General features: G+C 48.1%; 1 protein-coding gene across 2 annotated transcripts in view; it reads right to left on the bottom strand.

The window, feature by feature from the left end:
• Nucleotides 1-21,633, bottom strand: part of LOC310642380 (protein mono-ADP-ribosyltransferase PARP12-like) — a gene marked incomplete at its 3' end in the record, with an annotated part of 57,345 nt that extends 35,712 nt beyond the window's left edge. For both annotated transcript variants that reach the window (XM_083366044.1, XM_083366045.1), the window contains exons 1-5: nt 21,283-21,633; nt 19,458-19,593; nt 17,951-18,209; nt 1,547-1,639; nt 281-404 (exon numbers count right to left, since the gene is read on the bottom strand). In XM_083366044.1, the coding sequence (XP_083222170.1) occupies nt 281-404; nt 1,547-1,639; nt 17,951-18,209; nt 19,458-19,593; nt 21,283-21,596 (926 nt within the window). In that variant the 5' untranslated portion in view covers nt 21,597-21,633. The remainder of the gene's footprint in view (nt 1-280; nt 405-1,546; nt 1,640-17,950; nt 18,210-19,457; nt 19,594-21,282) is intronic.
• Nucleotides 21,634-24,386: the final 2,753 nt, after the last annotated feature.

The following is a 24,386-nucleotide window of genomic DNA, read 5'->3' as shown; positions in this document are numbered from 1 at the left end:
AGTCGGGGGGGGAGGGGGGGAGGGGGGAGAGGTAGGGGGGGAGGGTGAAGGGAGGGGGAGGGGGGGTTTTAAAGAAAAATTGTATGTTAAAACTTTTCAATAAAAAAAAACAGATAAACGTGTATTAAAATATTTAAGGTAGAAAAAGGTAGAAAAATAGCTTAGTTTATTATTAGACTTATATACCGCCCTTCTTCCGTAGGACTCAAAATAGCATCAATACAATTTAAGTCAAACAAAAACATGTTATTATAAGAACAAATTATTACTATATTTATACCTTTCGTTGCCTGGTTCACAGTAGGCGTTTTCAATTTGCTTCATATTTTCCATATCTTTCCACAAAGTACCATCTAAAACTTGCCATCTATATGGCAAATGGTAGTGAATTCGGGTGCACTTATCTAAATAAACAAACCCATATTATATTGCATTATATTCATGAACCATTAAGATACTTTTCAAGGAGAAATGCTAAGGCAGACATGTCAAACACAGGCCCGGGGGCCGGATCCGGCCCGCAAAGTAGTTTCATGTGGCCCGCGAAGCCATCCTGGAAACAGTGAGGGAACGGCCCCCACTGCCTTGGCCCCGGCCCAGAGACCCTCCTCCTGCCAGAGACCCTCAGATCTGTCCCACTCCTGCCCAGGCCCCCATAGGCACCCTTGATGCGAACGATGTAGAGCTGGCCACGCCCACCCAGTAGGCCATACACACTCTAGCCACGCCCACCCAGGCCATACCCACCCGGCCCTGAGGGCAACCGCAATGCTGATGCGGCCCTCAATGAAATTGAGTTTGACACCCCTGTGCTAAGGAGTTTGTACTGATGAAATTGCCAGGCAAACAGGGTGCTGAGCCCCTTGCTAATGTTCAATTTTTAAACCTTTTATTTTCTCTTTTGCACATACTTGTATACAGTACATCCACTGCATATTAATTGCTTGGTTTTAGCTACATATCAGAAATCATAAAAGGTATTACAGATCGGATCTCAAGTTTCTAAGAGAGCTACAAAGCGGGCTACAAAGAAAAGAACCAAAAGCCCTCATAATTCTTTGCTGAATAATTAGTTCAGATCTTTGCAGCCTAAATATGGTAGACTAGTTCTTAATTATTCATTCTCACGTAAGTCATAATAGCAAGATGACACCTTACTTTTCCCAAATGTGAAATTAATACATTTTTTTTCTTCTACTGAAGGCACTGTACTAGTGGGTGGAGTTAAAGAAGTCCTGTGGTCTACATCTAAGATGAAATGTTCTGAAGTGAAGCAAAAGGTCAATTTTGTGGTACCTGGAAATACCCAAACCCAAGACCAGATTGACAAGGGAAGCTGTTTTTCTGAATGGTGCTAGTCTCCATACAGATAGAAACCAAAGAGCCATCAATACAGGGATTCTTCATTTTGTATTTCTGTACTGAGCAAGGATTGGATTCAGATTAAATGATCTAACTCCATGATTCTAAGGATATGGTGAGAAATAGTAGCATTCACATATCAAAAACAGGGAACGCTTGACCCAACTGGTTTTAACCCACTTACCTTGAAAGCTACAACTTTTCCTAATGTGGTATAAGCAAATCATATCTGATTCATCAATGTCTGTGGTGGACACTACTTGGTTTTCTCTTCTCTCTAAGGAAAAATGAAGCATATACGGTACTTAGACTCAAGACGACAATAATAATAAAATAATAATAATAATAATAATAATAATAATAATAATAATAATAATAATAATAATAATAATAATAATAATAATAATGCCCTAATAAGCAGACATATACATAGAATGAAGGCTACTGCTAAGCTTGTAAGCCGCCCTGAGTCTTCGGAGAAGGGCGGGATATAAATGGAATTTAAAAAAATAATAAAAAAGATAACTTCCTCCAATTCTCCTGATCTCCCTCAAGGGAAGAAATAAGTACTCAAATCAGCTCTGGAATCACAAAGACAGGTAGAAGTTGTGGGTGGGAGCAGGACTTCAAAGAGGATTTCTTGATTTCATGAAGACTCCATAAGAAGAGAGCTCTGTTAGTCTAGGATGGCAAAATAACAGGAGGAGTTCGGAGCACCTTTTCAGATTCACGTATTTTACTAAAAGGCACAAGCTTTTGTGAGCTGCACCCCGTTTAATTCTCTCAGCATTTCAAGGCCTAAAACTTTCTTAACATTTTTTTTTGCCGGCTCCAAAGATGGCAGACGTGCTGGGAAGAGCTCCGTAACCCCCAGTGGTAAGGCGTCCCCCCAGGAGCCCCCCAGGGATGTCAGTGGACCCCTGGGGTGGGGTCAGAAGTTTGGGCAGATGAGTTGGGCAATGTGCCGCCCGCTGCCTCCCGAATCACCCGTAGGGGCGCCGGGACATCTCCGCCCCGCCGCCTGGGCCGTTAGCGGCCGTTGTAAATGGGGCCAACGCCTCCGCCCTGCCTCTACCGCTTGATCTACTCCCGGGCGAGGGCGGCGTCTCCGAGGGATCAATGGAGACGCCGCAGATCAGCTGTGTGGCGGAAGCGGCGACAACGAGGACAACAGCGGCGACAGCTCTCCAACCCCCAGTCGATCATCTTCGCCAGGAGCCTAACAACGACGGTGGCGGTGGCGGCGTGGCGTCTCCGCCCCGCCCCCTGAGCCACTACAGCTGTTGTGGCCATCCGGGTGGGGCCGGTGGCTCTGCTCTGCCCCGGCCCCCTGGTCTGCTCCCGGGCGGCGGCGGCGCCTCCGGGGGATCAGCGGAGGCACCGCGGATCAGCTGGGCGGCGGAGGCGGCGGCAACATTGACGGTGGCGACGCTGGGATCTTCCTCGGGCCCTGGTCGGTCTTCTTCCCATGGGCCTGGACGCCGGCGGTGGCGGGAGCGGCGTGGCGCCTCTGGCCCGCCCCCTGAGCCGCTGCAGCTGTTGCGGCCATCTGGAGTGGGGCCGGCATCTCCGCTCTGCCTCGGCTCCCTGATCTGCCCCCAGCAGTGGCGGCGTCTCCGAAGATCAAGGAAGGCGCCGCGGATCAGCTGGATGGCGGAAGTGGCAACCGTTGCAGCCATCCTGAGCGGGACCGGAGTCGCTGCTCTGCCTCGGCCTCCTGACATGCTCCTGAATAGCGGCGGCGTCTCCGAGGGATCAAAGGAGGCGCCGCAGACCAGCTATGCGGGCCCGATCGACCGCCCTCCGAGGGGCCTTTGACAGCGGCGCTAGCAGCAGTGGCGTGGCGTCCCCGGCCCGCCCCCTGAACCGCTGCAGCCGTCTTGACCTGCTTGACCTGCTCCTAGGCGGCGTCGCCTCCGATTTACATCAAAGGAGACGCCGCGGACCAGCGGATCAGCGGAACAGCTATGCAACGGTGTCGACGGCGGCAAGGGCTGTGGCAGCAGCGAAAGCCTCTCCAGGCCCTGGTCGACCACCTTTACCAAGAACCCTCGACGGCAGCATTAATAGACGTGGCGTGACGTCTCCGGCCCGCACCCTGGGTGCCGACGGTGTCTCCGTACTGATCTTCAACCAAACAGACGCCACGATCCAGCTGATCAGTGGAGAAAGCGGCGACTGGACCACCGAAGCCGTCATCACCTTGCCTCTACCAACTCTCAACCTCCCTGCCCACCCTCTCCCCACAGGACATGATGGGCCTGGGTGCAAGCCACGGTGGCAGAGTGGCTTGACCTTACACCTGCAGCCCCATAGAGGTGAGAGCTCTATGGGGTATGCTTCACTCAGAGTGGGTTTTGGACCACCCCCGGAAACAGAGTCACAACCCATCGTGAGAGGATGGGGAGTGGCCTGCTTCTGGGGTTCACCCAGCCAAGTGGCAGCGGCTGGGTGACGGTCCAGATACCCACCTACCCAACTCGACCCTCCTGCCAATTCTCCATCCAGGGGACTGCCTTCCCAAAAAACCCCTGTGACTCTATGCTACTCCAATATTCCAGCACAGACCTACATGCCCTCAGGGGTTCCCCCCTCTCCTGGTGCGACCCGCCTACGCTACATCCAATCTCGATGACGGGCCCGACCATTGGGCCTCTGAGAGATGGCCGGGCAGGGTCAGGGGCCTCCAGCATAAGTCCAACAAGAGGCCCCTGGTTAAGTTCCTAGTTAAGTTCTTCGTTGGGTTAGGGAGGGGGGCGGGAAAAGACTATGGTTGTTCGGCGAAGGGGGGCCTCCCAACTACCATAGCGCAGGCCAGGCCTACGAGCGTTCGCGAAGATGTGGAACGAGGGCCAGTCGCCGACAAAGCCCAGTGGCAAGCTGACGGACAATCAATTCCCAGGATGGTGGGGAACGGCAGAAGGTGCACAAGCAGAGGGCCGTATCAACACCGGGAGGGTCATCTCCGCTCTGTACAAGCGGTGAGACGCTCCGACCCTCTGTACTTCCCCCGAGGACCCGGGAGCGAAGATGTGCAGCCTCCTAAGCTCAGGCTGGTCTACCTAAATGCCAGGTCCGTTGCTAACAAGGCTCACCTTGTTCGTGACCTAGTGGAGAGTGAGCACGTGGACCTGGCTTGCATCACGGAAACCTGGCTGGGCCCAGAGGGTGGTGTCCCTCTGGTTGACCTCTGCCCGCCTGGTTTCCAGGTGCTGCACCAGCCTCGGGCCCATGGTAGGGGCGGAGGAGTGGCAGTAATCATCAGGGAGACCCTTAGCCCACGGGAGACCACCGTCCCTCAGATAGTTGGGTGTGAGTCTCTCTTTCTGAGATACGGTCCGGGGGCGCAGTTGGGCCTGCTGCTGGCGTACCTTCCACCTAATCGTGCAGTGGCAGCCCTGCCTAAGCTACTTGATGTCCTCTCAGGGTTGGTGGTTGAATTCCCCAAACTCATGGTCTTGGGCGACTTTAACCTACCGTCCCTGGGAGGATCGTCCGAACTAGCTCGGGAGTTCATGGCTTCCATGACGGCCATGGACCTGTCGCAAATAATTTCTGGACCGACTCATGAGGGAGGCCACACCCCCGACTTGGTGTTCTTATCTGGACGGTGGCGTGATGATATTGGTGGGGGCTCCACGACCGTTACGCCCCTGTCATGGACCGATCATCACCTCCTACGGCTAGACTTCCCATTTGCCACCCCCCGCCGTGGGTGCCCGGTGCCAACCAAATGGTACCGCCCCAGGCGCCTAATGGATCCTGATAGGTTCCAGGCAGCGCTTGGGAACCCACCTACACACACAGCTCGGTGGACTCCTTAGTGGAAGCCTGGGAAAGGGCAGCCACGGAGGCCCTGGACCGAGTTGTACCCCTGCGGCCCCTGTCCCGATGCAGATCCCAGCGAGCCCCACGGTTCACCGCGGAGCTCCGGGAGATGAAGCGTCGGAGACGGGGCCTAGAGAGCCGTTGGAGATCCAGTCGATCCGAATCCGACCGATTGCGACTAAGAATCCTCACCAGGTCTTATCTCGCAGCGATAAGGGTGGCGAAATCCAATTACTTTTCCACCCTCATCGCGTCCGCAGATAATCGCCTGGCTGCCTTGTTCAGAGTGACTCGCTCCCTACTGAACCAAGAGGTGAGGGAGGAACCCTTACAGGGTCGAGCCGAGGAATTCGGTCAATATCTGTTGGATAAAATCGCTCGGATTCGAACCGGCCTGGACTCCAACTGGGCAGAGTCGGAGGAACAGGACATGGGCAGTCTTGTCGACATCATCTGGGAGGAATTTGATCCTGTGACTCCAAAGGAAGTGGACAGGATTATGAGGAGGTTGAGCTCCTCCACATGCTTACTGGACCCGTGCCCTTCCTGGCTGGCTTATGCAGCTTGAGAGGGGACACGAGGCTGGTTTCAGGCGGTCATCTCTGCTTCTCTGAGTGAGGGTCACTTCCCCACCTCCTTGAAGGAGGCGGTGGTGAGACCTCTCCTCAAGAAGCCCACCTTGGACCCAACCTCATTGAATAACTTTCGTCCAGTCTCCAACCTTCGCTTCCTTGCGAAGGTTGTTGAGAGTGTGGTGGCGCAGCAACTTCCTCAGGTCCTGGATGAAGCGGTTTATCTAGACCCGTGCCAATCAGGCTTCAGGCCGGGCTACAGCACGGAGACGGCATTGGTCGCTCTGATGAATGATCTCTGGAGGGCCCGGGACAGGGGCCATTCCTCTGTCCTAGTCTTATTAGACCTTTCGGCGGCTTTCGATACCATCGACCATGGTATCCTGCTGCGGCGCCTCAGGGGACTGGGAGTGGGAGGCACGGTTCTGCGGTGGTTCTCCTCCTTTCTCCTGGGACGCTCGCAGTCAGTGCTGGCAGGAGGACAGAGGTCGACTCCGAGGCCTCTCGTTTGCGGAGTCCCTCAAGGGTCGGTCCTCTCGCCTCTCCTGTTCAACAACTACATGAAACCGCTGGGTGAGATCATTCGTGGTTTTGGAGTAGGGTACCATCAGTATGCTGATGACACCCAGCTTTTCATCTCAACTCCAAACAGCATCAGTGATGCCCTCGACGTGATGTCCCGTTGCCTGAAAGCGGTCCGGGAATGGATGGGGAGGAACAGGCTTCAACTCAACCCGGACAAGACTGAATGGCTGTACATACCGGCAAGCCAGGATACTCAGAACATTCCATCCCTTAACATGGGGGACGAGTTATTACCCCTTGTTGATAGGGCCCGCAACCTGGGTGTCCTCCTAGACTCACAGCTATCCTTGGAAGATCACAGGAGCTGTGACCAAGGGGGCCTTCTCCCGGGTTCGACTGGTGCGCCAACTATGACCTTATCTGGACCTGGATGCCTTACGTACAGTCACCCATGCACTTGTGACCTCTCACCTTGACTACTGTAACGCTCTCTACATGGGGCTGCCCTTGAGAGCCACTCGGAAGCTTCAACTGGTGCAGAGTGCAGCTGCACAGACGCTTTTGGGGGCCTCCCGATACTCCCATATCACACCTCTCCTCCGTGAGCTGCACTGGCTTCCGGTTGCCTTCCGAGTGAAATTCAAGGTGCTAACAATGACATACAAAGCCCTGCATGGCATGGGTCCGGACTACCTACGGGAGCACCTTCTGCCAACGTCAACACCCCTCCGTCCTGTGCGCTCCCACAGAGAGGGCCTCCTCAGGGTGCCACCGCTCAAGGAATGTCGGCTGGTGGCCCCCAGGGGGAGGGCATTCTCAGTGGGTGCGCCAACCCTCTGGAACTGCTTGCCTACCGAAATCCGGATGGCCCCCGACCTCCGCACCTTCCGGCGCGACTTAAAAACTTACCTGTTCCAGCAGTCCGGCCTGGCCTGATAGTTCTTGGGGTCTCAGTTGTTTTTACTATTGTTTTACTATTGTTCATCTGTATACCTACCTTACTCTGTACACCGCCCCGAGTCCCTCGGGAGAAGGGCGGTATATAAAAACAAACAAACAAATAAATAAATAAATAAATAAATAAATAAATAAATAAATAAATAAATAAATAAATGTATTGTTTCGTGCAATATATCATCTAATCCTCAACTTATAGTTTGCAGCAAGGACAGTTGTGATTCCTCTTTCACAAGCACAAATAATCAGGAGAAAATTGCTTGAAATTATAATGCAGTTTTGTCTTGACTTAGCATGAGATGTGAATCCAGTCCCTTTGGTTCATGTATCATGGTTTATCCAATCAACTGGGCCAGTCAGCAAACCATGATTAAATTAAATCATGCGGTAATGAATAAACTATTTTATTCTTTATAAAATTTTCTTATTGAAAGTTTTAATTATAATAAAAACTAAAAGAAAAAAAAGAAAAAAAAGAAAAGAAGTAAGCAGCTTCCAGTTCACCAACGCTGCCGTTATGGACACTTGGAGGATGGCTCTCGTCCTCCATGTCCAGTTTTGCATTGCTGGGGGGTCTTAAAAGGGCCAAAGAGTCGCCGTGGAGGGGCAACCAGCAAGAAGGGGCTTTTGCAGAAACACGGGGGAAGGGAGCTGGAACTCTCCCATTAGTGCCTGCATTCCCTTCGAACCGGCAGATGAAAGACCAGCCATAGCAATACGGCTGGTCACTAGGCTGCAGACAGCCGAAGCCACACTTACTACCAGGCAACATTAAAACAGTGTGGAAGAGACTGGGTAAGATCAACCTCTCTTACAATCCAATCTTCTTCTTTCCACCTAAATAAGCTGCTAAGTACCTTCCCCCCTGTGGAGAGGGAGGGGGAATTTCAACCCTCCCTTCAGAATCAGTGGTGATTGAACTTCCAGGGGTGCTTTAAAAAGAAACCTTGAAAAATTGGACCTCAACTAGAATTTTATTCCTTTAAAAAAACTTGTGGACTAAAAGCTTTTGGCTATTTATTCCTTACTTCCTATCCTTATTTGAAAATTTGGCTCTGTTCTTCTAAAACGGAAGAAACAATTGAAAAGAGATTAACAGGCAGTTTCCCTAAAAGAAAAGAAAAGAATTTTCCAAGTACTTGGAGGACATCCTGTGGCTAAACCTGAAATTGCAAGCTGATAAGACTAACCTTGAACACCAGATGTGAGAGTTCACCATGGAAGAAATACAAAAACAAATGTATGCTATGATGAAAATAACCTGCCAAACTTATTAGTTCCTTTCCGCAGCTGGTGATGAAATAAGAGCTTTTGGGGAAAAACTAGAAAGCGTCTTGGATAAGCAAATGCAAATTGTGACTATAACTAACAATTTATCAGGACAGAACATAACAGAAGAAATTGAACAATCAAATACTCTGACAGAAGATTTAACTATTCAACAAGCACAGGCAAGAGAAATTTTGGAGAAAAACCTGACAAAATGATTGAACAAAAATTTTGTTACATAAAGCAGAAGGAATTCGAACATCAAAATGAAAAACAGATGGAAGAAAAAATAGACAATTACGCCAAGAGGAGAAAATAATAATAAGATTTGGTATCTTTATTAGACCCCTCAACCCTTCAAAAATAGAGACTGGAGGGTCACTTCAATATGATTCTACAATATAAGAACTCTTTGATGACCCTGAAGCAAAGAAAGAAAAGATGATATGGGAAAGGAAAAAAGTCAGAATAAGATTGAAGAAGAATGGACATATTTAAGAGGCCTGAAACAGAAAATATCTAAATAGACAGTGTTGTGTAGTGAGTTCGTTGCGCAGGAATGGAGATGAGGCAAGTGAGTTCAGCAATGGTCATGTTTATTTGCTTGCAGGATCTGAACTGAGAATTGGGCTGCAGCCTGCAGCAATTTATAACCTGGCCCCTAGGCGGCAGCCAATAGGTTTGAAGCAACCCATCGCCACCTAGGGGCAACCAATAGCAGAACTGGAGACGGGGAGTTGCTGGAGAGCCGTTAGCTGCTCCAGCTTACCACATGGTGTTACAAGTGAGCCCAATACATAACCGACAGGATTGTACTTGGATTATGAGAGACTGTTTTGATGTGCAGATAAAAATATTGGCTAATTAAAAAACTTAAGATGTGCAAATATCAACAGTTAAACTGAAATATTGAACTGTTTAAATGAAATTAACATGTACTGATGTTAGGAGTGATATAATGTAACTAATATACTTGGATGTAGTGATAAAAATAAAATTACAAGTGTAAGCACGAGAGAACAGATATAAAGAAAAGATGTGTTAAATGTTGAAAGGGGAGAAATTTTGATTATTGAATTTACAGCATGTGGAAATTACAATGAAAACAAGAATATTGTATTATTAACCTGTTGATATGGAAATGAGATAGATAGGATGTGTATCTACATTATTAGGAATTGGAGAGAACTGTGATAAAGGGAAGTGGGGTCACCTAGAAATATGAAAATGAGAAACTTCAAACGTTTAACTTTAATATTAATGCAAATTAAAGCTGGGAAAATTTATAAGGTGATTGATGTCTTAAAGATGAAATGTTAAAATAAATAAATATAAGAAAGTATTGACAAATGCAAGGAAACCATTAAATAATTGATAGATAAAATAAGGAGTATGTTAATTTAGATAAGAGACAATATGTATTAAAGGAAAAAAGAGAGGAAATATTGGCTACAATAAATTGGAGATTTGTAATAACATGTACCTGTATGAAATGGAACTATTGTAACCCGGACAACACGTTGCTTTTCAAAGATAGAAGTATAATATTGGAAAATCAATAAAAAATTTATATTAAAAAAAAGAAGTAGCATAAAGGGGGAAAAAAGAAAAAGCTAAAAATCCAGAAAGAAAAAAAGTAGCAGAAATATAGGAAAAAAGAAAAGATATAAAGAAGTGGCTTCAGATATTCTTCACAGCAGTTATAATTTTTTAACTTCTCTAAAATTATATCATGGTCTTTTCTGTCCATAGCGGCTCAGCGGCAGCGGCTTCGATGACTCAGCGATGGCGTTATGCCCGGTTTGCCGGCCCCCCGGTTGGTTTTGCATATCCCAGATGGGTTGGCACCCCCACTGCTTCTGATGGCCCTGAAGGTTCCTGGGCTAGCCGGTTGATCCCGGTGGAGCCCAGTGGGGCCTTGTGGACTTGGGCCATTTTGAAGGACTTTGGAAGATCGGCGGGGAATTTAATGGACCTGGGGGAGCCAATCTTTGTTGACCACAGTCTGGAAGGCCCCAATAATTATGGAACTGAGGGCCTATGGACTGGTGGTCAGTTACAACCTCTAGGAATGACGAGACAACGGGGGACTTGGCTGTTATCAGAATTGACTATGATGGCTTGTTTTTGCTTTTACAATCGACTGCGCATTGCCCCTTATACCCCAAAGGACAGAGAATTCTGGGTATTGGCCATTGTGAGAGGATGGCCGAATTTACATCTCCTGCCCCTAGAGGTGAGAGCTCTATGGGGCAGGCCATACCCAGTGGGGTTGCTCCAGACTCCCACCCCCCCCCCGAGAATTGGCTTTGTGGCCGTAGTGAGAGGACGGTGGTAGGCCTGCCCGGGGGGCTTATCCAGCTGAGTGGCAGCGGCTGGACGGAGGCCTGGGATTCCCTCTCCGAATAGATCCTCCTCATGGACTATCATCTATGGACTGCCTGCGATTCGGACTGCTATTTATGCCTTCCTTTAAATATTCGTCCACGGACTTGTGCGCCCTCAGGGGTGCTCCCCCCTCCTGGGTGCGACCCGCCTTGCCAGCCGATTATAACCTCGAGGAAGGGCCCATTTATTGGGACCCTGAGAGTTGGCTGGGCACGGGTAGGGGCCTTCGACGTAGACCTAATAAGAGGCCCCTGATTATTTTTCTTTCAAAATTTTTTAGGGGGTTAGGGAGGCGGGAGGGTTCTTTTGGTTGTTTGGATAAGGGGGGCTATCCAACTACCGCTGTTCTGGCTAGGGCCGATGGAGATCGCAGGGGGGAATAGCGGGGGTCGGTCACCTCCGGGGCTCCAGGGCTGGTCGTGGGGCTACCTATTCCCACGACATCAGGGAATGGCAGCAGATGGAGGAGCAGAGGGCCGTATCGATCTCAGGGAAGGCCTCTCCGCTACTTACAAGCGGTGAGGCACTCCGACCCTCTGGCTCTACCCCAAGGTCCCGGGAGTGAGGGTGTGCAGCCCCCTGAGCTCCGGCTGGTGTATTTGAACGCCAGGTCCGTCTCTAATAAGGCTCCTCTCGTTCGTGATCTGGTCGAGGGTGAGCAGGCGGACCTGGCTTGCATCACGGAGACTTGGTTGGGCCCAGAGGGCGGGATTCCTCTGGTTGATCTTTGTCCACCAGGTTTCCGGGTGCTGCACCGGCCTCGGGCTCAGGGTAGGGGTGGGGGTGTGGCTGTTGTTATGAGGGAGACCTTGTGTCCGCGGGAGGCCACTGTTCCTCAGATAGTCGGGTGTGAGTCTCTCTTTTTGAGATGCGGCCCTGGTGCGCAGTTGGGCTTGCTGCTGGTGTACCTTTCGCCTAGTCACGCAGCAGCAGCCCTGCCTGAGCTGCTCGATGTCCTCTCTGGGCTGGTGGTTGAGTTCCCGAAACTTATAGTTTTGGGGGACTTCAACCTACCATCACTGGGAGGATCATCTGAGTTGGCCCGGGAGTTCATGGCTTCCATGACGGCCATGGACCTGACGCAGGTAATTTCGGGACCGACTCATGAGGGAGGCCACACCCTTGACCTAGTTTTCTTATCTGGACGGTGGTTAGATGATCTTGGTGGGGGCTCTCCAATTATTATGCCCCTGTCATGGACCGATCATCATCTCCTGCGGCTGGTCTTCCGTTTTGCCACCCCCCGCCGTGGGTGTTTGGAACCAATTAAATGGTACCGCCCCAGACGCTTAATGGATCCCCAGAGGTTCCAGGCAGCTCTGGGGTCCCCACCTGCCTCCCTTGCTCACAGCTCGGCAGATGCCTTAGTGGAAGCCTGGGAAAGGACGGCCACTGAGGCTCTTGACCGAGTTGTACCCCTGCGGCCCCTGACCCGGTGCAGATCCCGTCGAGCTCCATGGTTCTCTGCGGAGCTTCGGGAGATGAAGCGTCGGAGACGGGGCCTAGAGAACGGTTGGAGGTCCAGCCGATCCGAATCCGACCGATTGCGACTAAGAGCCTACATTAGGTCTTATCTCGCTGCGATAAGGGAGGCGAGGTCTAACCACTTCGCCACCCTTATCGCGTCCGCAGATAATCGCCCGGCCGCCCTGTTCAGGGTGACTCGCTCCCTCCTAAATCAGGAGGTGAGGGAGGATCCCTTGCAGGGCCGTGCCGAGGAGTTTAACCAACATCTGTCGGACAAAATCGCTCGGATTCGGACCGGTCTGGACTCTGACTGGGCAGAGTCTGACGATCAGGACACGGGTGGTCTTGTCGATATCACCTGGGAGGAGTTTGATTCTGTGACTCCGGAGGAAGTGGACAGGATCATGGGGAGGCTGAGCACCACCACATGTTTATTGGACCCGTGCCCTTCCTGGCTGGTCTATGCAGCCCGGGAGAGGACACGCAGCTGGTTCCAGGCAGTTATATCGGCTTCGCTGAGTGAGGGTATCTTCCCCGCCGTCTTGAAGGAGGCGGTGGTGAGGCCTCTCCTCAAGAAGCCTGCCCTGGACCCAGCTGTATTGAACAACTTTCGTCCTGTCTCCAACCTTCGCTTTCTTGCGAAGGTTGTTGAGAGTGTGGTGGCGCACCAGCTCCCTCTGGTCCTGGATGAAGCGGATTATCTAGACCCGTACCAATCGGGTTTCAGGCCCGGGCACAGCACGGAGACGGCATTGGTCGCGCTGGTGAATGATCTCTGGAGGGCTCGGGACAGGGGGTACTCCTCTGTTCTAGTCCTATTAGACCTCTCGGCGGCTTTCGATACCATCGACCATGGTATCTTGCTGCGGCGTCTCAGGGGAGTGGGAGGCACAGTTTTACAGTGGTTCTCCTCCTATCTCTTGGGACGTTCGCAGTCGGTGTTGGCAGGGGGGCAGAGGTCGACCGCGAGGTCTCTCATTTGTGGAGTTCCTCAGGGGTCGGTCCTCTCGCCTCTCCTGTTCAACATCTACATGAAGCCGCTGGGTGAGATCATTCGTGGCTTTGGAGTTGGGTATCATCAGTACGCTGATGATACCCAACTTTTCTTTTCGACCCCAAACCACCCCAGTGATGCCCTCAACGTGATGTCCCGTTGCCTGGAGGCGGTTCGGGTCTGGATGGGGAGGAACAGACTTCAGCTCAACCCCGACAAGACTGAGTGGCTTTGCATACCTTCATCCCGGGTTTATTCGGACATTCCACCTCTGGCTATGGGGGGTGAACTATTACCCCCCGTAGATAGGGCTCGCAACTTGGGTGTCCTCCTAGATTCACGGCTCACCTTAGAAGACCACATAGGAGCTGTGACTAGGGGGGCCTTCGCCCAGGTTCGCCTGGTGCGCCAGTTGCGGCCCTATCTTAGCCGGGATGATTTGTGCACGGTCACTCATGCGCTCGTGTCCTCTCGTCTGGACTACTGCAACGCTCTCTACATGGGGCTGCCCTTGAGGACCACCCGGAAGCTCCAACTGGTACAGAATGCAGCCGCGAGAGTGGTGTTGGGAGTCTCCCGATACTCCCACGTTACACCTCTGCTCCGTGAGCTGCATTGGTTGCCAGTTGTCTTCCGGGTGAGATTCAAGGTACTGGTAACGGTGTTTAAAGCCCTCCATGGCATGGGGCCGGAGTACCTTAGGGAACATCTGCTGCCGGCATCAAGCTCCCTGCGCCCTGTACGTTCCCACAGAGAGGGCCTCCTCAGGGTGCCACCGATCAGAGAATGTCGATTGGTGGCCCCCAGGGGGAGATCCTTCTCTGTGGGCGCTCCGGAGCTGTGGAATCAGCTACCGGTAGAGCTCCGGATGGCGCCCGATCTTCGCTCCTTTCGTCGCGATCTCAAGACATTTTTGTTTGTACAAGCTGGCCTAGCCTGATGGGGATCGCTGGGGTTGTTTTATTTTTGGTCTTTTAATTTTATCTCGGGGTTTTTTAGAACTGTACTTCTATTGTTTTTAATTAGGGCAATTGTTTAATCACCTTTTAATGTTTGTATTGGCTATTTTATTCTGCCCTGTGAACCGCCCTGAGTCCTCAGGGAGAAGGGCGGTATATAAATGTTATTAAATTAAATTAAATTAAATTTTATAATCTATAATCTATCCTATTTAATCATCAAAACCATAAAACTTAAAGTTTTTTTTTCTTTTTTACACAAAAGGCCTATAGGGGTTTTCAGTCACCAATAAAATGTAAATACAGTAATACCTTCTGATTCAACTGCTTTGAAAATCATCGAACTTAGTATTCAATGCATTTTGACATAAAGTTTGTCCTGGTACTCATTGTTTGTTTGGTACTCAACGCATAAGCTAGAACTTTCGGTGTTGGCTGCCTTGTGACTTATTATATTACTTATGGGGGAAAAATTGTTGGTATTCATCATTTGACCTAATTAACGTATTGAGATACCATGGTAATGTCTTTTCTAGAATAAAACAAATCCATTTAGTGCTTTCATGAATGAACTTCTGAGAATTTCACACGACTGATATGCTCAAAATATTCTATCTACACAGTGAGATAAGGTTTGAATAGAAGAGTTATTGATAACCTTCATCCAGTTTTAGTAGGCTTATCAACCTGAGAGCTGTTCTCTGAAGACTATGGGAGTCCCAGAATACTGCTTCCATGAGAATGACAGCGGGATCAGAACTCCCCAAGATACTAAACCTATGTCAGTGGCCCCAACCTTTTCAGCACCAGGGACTGGTTCCATGGAGAGAGGTTTTTGCATTTCTATTTGCACAGATGGAGCTTTGTGGGCAAGCATAAGCACCCTCCGCTCAAGTGAGTGGAAGTGAGCACAAGCGCCTTCACTTGTGTGAGTGGAACTTCACACATGAGCATAAGTACCCTCACCTCACACAAGTGGAGCTTTGCATGTGCGCACTTGCCTGGCAGTTTCAAACAGACTGCGACCCAGTATTGACCCATGGCCGCAGGTTGGGGACCCCTGGTGTAGCATACCTCTGCCCACAGTATCCCACACATACACTCTATAGCACACAATGGCTTCCCAGCCATGCTTGTGCAGTGCTGTGGCAGCCACTGGTGCATCCTACTCCACCTGACAACAGCCACTCCCTATCTGGTTGCACTTACATTGCACCATAGCACTTTCCCACTCACTGACCTGCTTGCAAGCCACCTGGGACTTCCTGATGGCTTCCCCAATGATTTTCTTTATTAGAAGCCATCAGGAAGTCACCAAAAAATCCTGATTTAACAACCCGTTATCCTCTCTCAGCAATAGAAATGGAGACTGCCGGAACTGCCATTGCTAAGTGATGCAGTCACATTTTGACACATTTTATGACTCCACTCCTTAGCTATAGCAATTCCAGTCCCAATTACCATCCTTAAATGAAGGCTTGTAATTTGAGTTAAAAAAAGAACAACTGGTAACTGCTGATTAATCATGCAGCAGACAGAAATGAACTTTCCAAATGTTTAACTTCCCATAAATTATTTAAAACTCAACTATGCAATCCTAATGGGCAAATAGCTAAATGCAGCCTACTTAATACTGTTTCCAATGTCATAATTTTTACATCACAGCTGAGAAAGCACATATATCAGGGGTGTCAAACTGCCGGCCCATAGGCCGGATGCATCATCCAGAAGCCGCACCCACCCCATTTCCGGCAATGGCAAAACTGTCTCGATATGTTGTGCAACATCATGTGACATCAAGGGTTTGACATGTCTGAACTATGCCTTCTCTATTTCCAGAGAGAACCAAGCTGGTCATGTAATGCAAAGTGGCCAGATGTAAGTGGCCGGATTATCTAGACCCGTACCAATCGGGCTTCAGGCCCGGGTACAGCACGGAGACGGCATTGGTCGCGCTGGTGAATGATCTCTGGAGGGCTCGGGACAGGGGATATTCCTCTGTCCTAGTCCTATTAGACCTCTCAGCGGCTTTCGATACCATCAACCATGGTATCCTGCTGCGGCGCCTCAGGGGATTGGGAGTGGGAGGCACGGTTCTTCAGTGGTTCTCCTCCTATCTCCTGGGATGCTCGCAGTCGGTGTTGGCAGGGGGGCAGAGGTCGACCGCGAGGCCTCTCGTTTGTGGAGTTCCTCAGGGGTCGGTCCTCTCGCCTCTCCTGTTCAACATCTACATGAAACCGCTGGGTGAGATCATTCGTGGTTTTGGAGTTGGGTATCATCAGTATGCTGATGATACCCAGCTTTTCATTTCGACCCCAAACCACCCCAGTGATGCCCTCGACGTGATGTCCCGATGCCTGGAGGCGGTCCGGGTCTGGATGGGGAGGAACAGGCTTCGACTCAACCCTGACAAGACTGAGTGGCTGTGCGTACCGGCATCTCGGGATACTCAGGATATCCCACCCCTCACTATGGGGGGTGAGTTATTACCCCCTGTAGATAGGGCTCGCAACTTGGGAGTCCTTCTAGATTCACAGCTTTCCTTAGAAGACCATATAGTAGCTGTGACTAGGGGGGCCTTCGCCCAGGTTCGCCTGGTGCGCCAGTTGCATCCCTATCTAGACCGGGATGCCTTACGTACGGTCACTCATGTGCTCGTGACCTCTCGTCTTGACTACTGCAACACTCTCTACATGGGGCTACCCTTGAAGACCACTTGGAGGCTCCAACTGGTACAGAATGCAGCCACGAGAGTTATGTTGGGAGTTTCCCGACACTCCCATGTCACACCTTTGCTCCGCGAGCTGCATTGGCTACCAGTTGTCTTCCGGGTGAGGTTCAAGGTGTTAGTAATGACCTACAAAGCCCTACATGGCATGGGTCCGGAATACCTTGGGGAGCACCTGCGGCCGGCGTCAACTTCCCTCCACCCAGTACACTCCCACAGAGAGGGCCTCCTCAGGGTGCCACCAGTCAAAGAATGCCGACTGGTGGCCCCCAGGGGGAGGGCGTTCTCTGTGGGTGCACCGGATCTTTGGAACCATCTTCCGGTCGAGCTCTGGATGGCACCTGATCTCCGCTCCTTCCGGTGCAATCTTAAAACCCATCTCTTTGAACAAGCTGGCCTAGCCTGATGGGACGGGGTTGGATTTTATAAATGGATTTTAACTGTTAATCTGTATTAATTTATTATGGGCACTGTTTAATTACTTTTTAATAATTTTTAATTTTTGTATCTTGTTTTTATGTATTGCCCTGTTCACCGCCCTGAGTCCTTCGGGAGAAGGGCGGTATACAAATTAAATAAATAAATAAATAAATAAATAAAATCCTTGCACACCTCCCTGATCAACAATAGTGATCTTAAAACACCTGGTGTATGTCAGACTTCATTTTGAGTTGTCCCAATGCAAAGCTCCTGAATTACAAACTGGCTAATTGCTATAATGCTAAGCAGAGGTGATTCTGACAGTGCAACCCTCCCAACTTACTGCTTTCCAATTATGCAGAGATGACAACTCTCAGAATCCTCCACATTGGCACACCAGGAAAATTACAAATTACAACACAGAGGACATCAAATTGAAAATGGCTGTTGTATTGTTTTCAAATAGGATAAAGTACTTTACCTCTGTATTTTGTGTTGTTTTTAATGTCATACACATTCCTGTAGATCAATGGAATTTTACTAATCAAAGCTTGGCTCATCCCCCACTTCTCCAGCTTCTCATAACATTCAGGATTAAAAATATCATGAGTGTGTCTGCAATTACTCCCAAATCTACATTCTCCTTGGAGATAGTACTGACATATGTGAAGTTTAACACAGATCTTCTTAAAGGTGCATGATCCATAAGGCCCATTCCCTTTGTTGTAATATGGACATATCTAGCAAAGATAAGAATATTATATTGTTATATTTGAAGCAAATGGATATATTTAGTCTATCTCTAGCCAAGCAAAGATGTAATAAAACAATTATGCCTAAATGTTCACAAGGAATATGGGATTAAAGCATCTCCAGAGAGGTTTAGAAATGGAACCAATACTATACAAGATTCTATTCCCGCCTATGACCACCAATTGCATTAATAGATCTCTCTCTTCCTAAATGCCTATTCAGACTACTCAATGGCAACTTTCCACTGCCTTATTAAAGGAATCCAACTGCATAAACCATGTCTCTTTATTATAAAGTTAGCTATGCTGTAACCTTAGATCGATTGTCATCATTTATTTGGAAGATTATTATACCCCACTTATCAATAGTGGTTTTGAAAGCAAGATTAAACCAAAATAAAAATATTAAGCCCATAATTGAGACCATTTTGTTTTTGGCTTTGATTTTCTTTTGGTGCCTTCAAGTCAGCCAAATCCTGACAACTGCCTGGACATGTTCCTGCAATTTTCTTGGCAATTTGGCCATAATGGTTGGCTACTGCCTTCTTCCTTGGGCTGAGAGAAAGTGACTAACCCAAGGTCAGCCAATTGCTTTGTGGCTAAGGTGAGACTGGAACTCAGTCTCCTTGTTTCTAGTCTAGTGCCTTAACCACCATACCAAACTGGCTCTCCAAATAGAAATACTGATTTATCACTGGAAAGGCCAGTGATAGTCTCTAAACGTGCCACTTAATACAGATAGTCTTTGACTTACAAACATTCATTTACAGACCATTCAGAGTTACAATGGCAGCGAAAGAAGTGACTTATCATTTTTCGGATTTACAATCAGTTGCAGCAACCCTAGGGCCACCAAATCAAAATTCGGATGCCTGGAAACCACTTCATATTTATGATGGTTTCTGTGTCCCAGGGTCATTTAATCATTTTGCAACCTTCTGACAAAAAAAGTCAATGGGGAAGCCAGATTCACTTAACTGTGTTACTAACTTAACAATTTCAGTGATTCACTTAACAACTGTGGCAAGAAAGGTTGAAAAATGAGGCAAGATTTACTTAACAACTGTCTCACTTTTGGGCTCAATTGTGGTCATAAGTTTAGGACTACCTGAAATATGAAATTTTCCCCAACACTGAATTTCTTGGGCAAATTAAAATGGTTCGTTCGGTGTACCACATCTTCAACAACTGAAATTTTACTGCCTATCAAGCATCAATTGTATGTGATAAGCTCACCTCAGGCAGGAGTGAAGGATCATTCTGAAGCAGCAGTTGACATAATTCATCAGGTTTTAAGATATCTAGACCATGTTCTTTTAGGACAGAGAAGTTGTGGCCTGAATTAATATCATGGATAAACTTGCATGGTTTCCTAAAAATTTTGAAAATATTAGAACATAGTTTGTAACTGTATCCAGATTTAAGTTTTAAATTACACACTGTTCATAGGCATGAGCAGACAGTGTCATGTAGACTGATAATGAAAGCTTAGCTGGGTCGGCCCTTGGACTAGGGCTGGGGTAGGCAACCTTGGCTCTTTTATGACTCGTGGACTTCAATTCCCAGAATTCCTGAGCCAGTTGAAGTCCAAGAGTCATAAAAGAGCCAAGGTTGCCTATCCCTGGGCTAGGGACTTCCTGGGAATTCCAAAGATGGCAATTTAAAATCTAGGAATCAAAAATACCAATAATAATCCTAGGAGAAAGCAATGGCAGACTAGTTCCCATTTCAGGCTAAGCAATCTGTACAGCTACATCCAAGCAAATTATCAGCAGACTTCATATGAAAAATGGCTTTATTTTTTCCTGGGATTCCAGGGTGCTTTTAAAATTAAACTTAAAAAACCAGGGCTTTTGATGTACATGGGACTGCAAGTTTAGAAAGCTTCTTCCAACAAGATTCTGGCTAATAAATGCTTTAGATACATTGTGTTTTAAAATCTTAAATTTGTAATGTCAATAAAGTTTGGGGAGGGGGAAACTAACGATCTGGGTAAAACAGACCCTGAATGGTGGTGGTGGTGGTGGAGTCAACTGAGAAATGCTAATCGGCAGCTTGTTGTTAGAAGGCTATTCATTTCCTTCTTAACAGTACCTAAGCAGAGAAAGACATTGTTTTAAACTGATAAAGAAGCACAACATTCCACTTCCTTTTCAACTAAGTCTTGAAAAGAGTAAACAGGATGGCCGGAAACAGAGAACTAAGAACAAGAGTTAAGAGTAGCTTCCTTCTGAAAGGTCTCAGGATCCCATAGAACGGGGTGCCATTTTCTTCGGAAAAGCTGGATTGGAAAGTCCATTTATACGTCTCATTTCGGTGGTACGTAAAATTTATCCCAGCTTCACTATTTACAAGTACAAAGCCACCGAAGAAAAACCTCTGCGGAGGAATCACCCCCGGTTTCCCTTAAGACCAAAGAGCAGAGTTTGAAGTCCTTCCCCCAAGGCTCAGCCTTCCGAGGGAAAGTTTCAGGGTTCTTTCATAAAGAGCAGGGGTCTTCAAACTTGGCCCTTTTATGACTTGTGGACTTCAACTCCCAGAATTCCTCAGCCAGCTTTGCTGGCTGAGGAATTCTGGGAGTTGAAGTCCACAAGTCATAAAAGGGCCACGTTTGAAGACCCCTGATAAAGAGGATCATAACATTTGGCACCGGGAGGCGTCGGTCCCAATTCTTTTTTTTTTCCCCAGTCGGGTGGACAAGCGGAGCCTCAGACGCCAAGTTGCCCTCTCAAAAATTCCCCTGAATTGAATCTGGAACGAGAATCGCAAACTACCCGGCACCCCCCGCCTTCCGCTCTGCCGGCAGAAAATGGCAAATTGCCTCCCAGGCTGGGCGGCTCTAGGACCGATTCCTTTCTCCCGCAATTCCCCGGAGCGCATCCGGGCGCTTCCAGCGGCAAACCAATTCCTTGGAAAGCAAGATACGCCGTGCAAAGCAAAGCGCCGAGGACGCGGCTCCGGGTTCCGTCTCCCCACCGCCACCACGGGGAGGTTTCAAGACTGCCCCGCTCCCTCTCTCGGAAGCGACCCGTCTCTTTCCCGGCTGGGGCGACGGGCTCACCTCGCGGCCTGTTGGCGGCACCCCCCGTAGACGAAGTACCGGCAGAGGTGGAGCTGCCGGCAGTCACCAGAGCACTTCCCTGTACCGTGTTCCCGGCACAGCCGCGCCCCTGTAGTAGCCACGACAACACGGTGATCTTCGCTGCCGGCCGCCGAGGGGGGGTCTTCCCGGATGACCACGATGAATTTCGTCTTATCCTGCAGAATCGAGGCCAGGCGGCCCGAATCCACTCGGACCTTAATCTCGCTGACTTTCAGAGAGCCGCCCGCGGCGCACACCCCCCGGAAGATTTCCTGGGCAAAGCGCACGTCCATCCTGGCCTGAGAGTCTCGCCCCGGCCCCTTCCTCTTCCCCACCAGCCAAGCCCCCCCTAAACTCCTCGGAATTCCCGCCTCTCGAGAACGCTTGTCCCACCCCCTAGGATCACACCCGACTCCGCAATTCAGCCCTCGCTCCCTCTTTGTTTCTCTTTCCGGAGAAATGAAACCGAAAGCAAGAGCTTCCCCATAGAACAAAGTGCGGCTGGGTTGCTGAGCAATGGAGAGATGGGGGAAGTGAAACGTTTACTTCCGAATCGGCAAGTCTGAAAGGGCAGAAAAGTAGACAGGCTTCCGACTCCTGTTCGTTAGGCGACCCAACAAAGCATAAATAATAATAATAATAATAATAATAATAATAATAATAATAATAATAATAATAATAATAATAATAATAATAATAATAATAATAATAATAATAATAATTTTATTTATATACCGCCCTTCTCCCGAAGGACTCAGGGCGGTGAACAGGGCAAGTATACAAGAATACAAAAGTTAAAAAAGAAATACAATGCCCAAACTAAAACAGTAAATACGTATATTAGAAATGATCCCAAATTATGCTAGCTAGGGATCATGATATAAAGAGAGAAGATAGAAGATAGAATAAGATACAACCATAAACCATAAGATACAAACAACAATAGAGAAATCATAGTATGAAAAGGTAGTAGGAAAGATGAGAGGTGAGAAAGATGAGAAGGTTAGGTTAGTTTCCCATCTCACACTATGGGAAGTTATGTCTTTGGCTTATTGGTTCACAAACAACTGGTTTCTTGGTTATGTGGGAAGTCAGCTCCCCAGAGAAGGAAATATTAAAAGGGCAGGAAAATACATTTCCTAAAAGGATCTTAAAGAGACAGAAAAGCATGCCCAGTTTTTCTTAATAGCCCCAAGTCTCCCTCCCCCAAGCGGAAACCAACTCTAGAAATGCAGATGTAAACCATTCAGGGAGGTTGAAGCTAAGAAGACTTCAGACTTGTAAAATCTACATACCCCTGCCCCAGGGAGGTGCGCTGGGACAGACAACAAGCAAGAATCCTAGAGTGGCACACCTAGGCTCAGGACAGAATAGGTGACAAAGGAAATACAAAGCTTGAAACAGGAAATAACTCCAGACAATAGAGTATAAAAACCCACTACCCACATGTGCTCAGCCCTTCTTTTCCTGTTGGATCCATCTTTCTGTCTGCCTTTCCTCTGCAATAAACTACAACCTTCTTCCAAAAGCAGTTGCCATGTTTATTCCCCGCTTGGAGGAACCATGATGGAGACTTTTCTTCCAACAGTTAGTTGCACAAAACATTCAAAAAAACATGTTTTGTTAAGCCAGATGACTTAACATGGAGTGTTAAAATGGAGGCTACAGCCTGATAGTAACATCTGGCTGTGAAAGCTGGACCACCAGAGTCATGGGAAGCTGGTGGCTTATAAACTTCATAACAATAAGGCTGACAAAATGATGCTTTTGAATTGTACCGAGAAAATAGTTGAATGTTCCTTGGATCACAAGAAGAACAAATCATTCAGTGTGTGATGAAGAAAAACAGGTATCTTTGTGGAAGATTTCTGAATGAAGCTAAAGCTTAAATATTTTGAACATGCAATCCAAAGGCAAAAGTCATTTGGGGGGAAAAGGCAATAAAAATGGTCAACAGAGTTGGCTTAAGTACTAGCGCTGATGACACAAGCATGAGTTTATAAGAAGTCAAGCAGCTGCCAACACATAGTGCTGGCAGTATTCTGTCTATCAAATTATGCCATGTCAAAAGAGAATGAATGACTAAACAGCAACTTCCTGATTATGGCTTGGTACGCACAAGAATTTAAGGCATGAGATAAGGAAAGAAACATGGCTAATTCTTGTATATTTCAATTCTGTTTGCTTACGTCTCCATATCTTCCTTTCTTCGTGTCACCATGCTGCTGTTTGTTCTTTAAACTTCTACCTGTATCTCTTTAAGGCTCTCATCGAACCCATTAAATCAGAGGTGTCAAACTCAATTTCATTGAGGGCCGCATCAGCATTGCAGTTGCCCTCAAGGGGCCGGGTGGGTATGGCCAGGGTGGGCGTGGCCTACTGGGTGGGCGTGGCCAGCTCTACATCATTCGCATCAAGGTTGCCTATAGGGGCCTGGGCAGGAGTGGGACAGATCTGAGGGTCTCTGGCAGAAGGAGGGTCTGTGGGCCAGGGCCAAGGCAGTGGGGGCCATTCCCTCACTGTTTCCAGGATGGCTTCGTGGGCCACATGAAACCACTTTGCGGGCTGGATCCGGCCCCCGGGCCTTGTGTTTGACATGTCTGCATTAAACCATGACCTTCTTCGTCTTCCCATTTTTCTTGACCCATTCTGTTATGTATTTTACAAGTCTTTCTCTTATATCATTTAAATGTACTTGCTATTTTGGCATTCAATTGATAATTACTCAACACCCTTCATCTTTAACTTCTTAATTAAGTTAATTCCTACTGCACTTGATGCATGTTTATGCTTCGCCTGACTATGCAATTCTCATTTCTGTATAACAAAATGCACAGAAGCTTGTTATTAAATAGTCATTTTTGTTTCTTTTGATATAATTTCCTTGCAATAGACCTGATACAATTCACCAGTATTTGCATATGCTAATGTATTCAGGATATTAGTGACAACTTGGCTGCTTGGTCAAGTGAACCCCTATCTAAATAGCTACTTTATTAGTGTCTTATGTGAACACGAAAATAGATTAATTAGGTAAACTAGATTTTGCAAAGTTGTTTGGCAGAAAAAAATATTTAAAATGC

This window comes from Vipera ursinii (assembly GCF_947247035.1).
Source record: "Vipera ursinii genome assembly, chromosome: 6".
Taxonomy (NCBI): Eukaryota; Metazoa; Chordata; class Lepidosauria; order Squamata; family Viperidae; genus Vipera; species Vipera ursinii.
The sequence above is the reverse complement of the archived record's forward strand: the minus strand, read 5'-3'. Positions and strand labels throughout refer to the sequence as shown.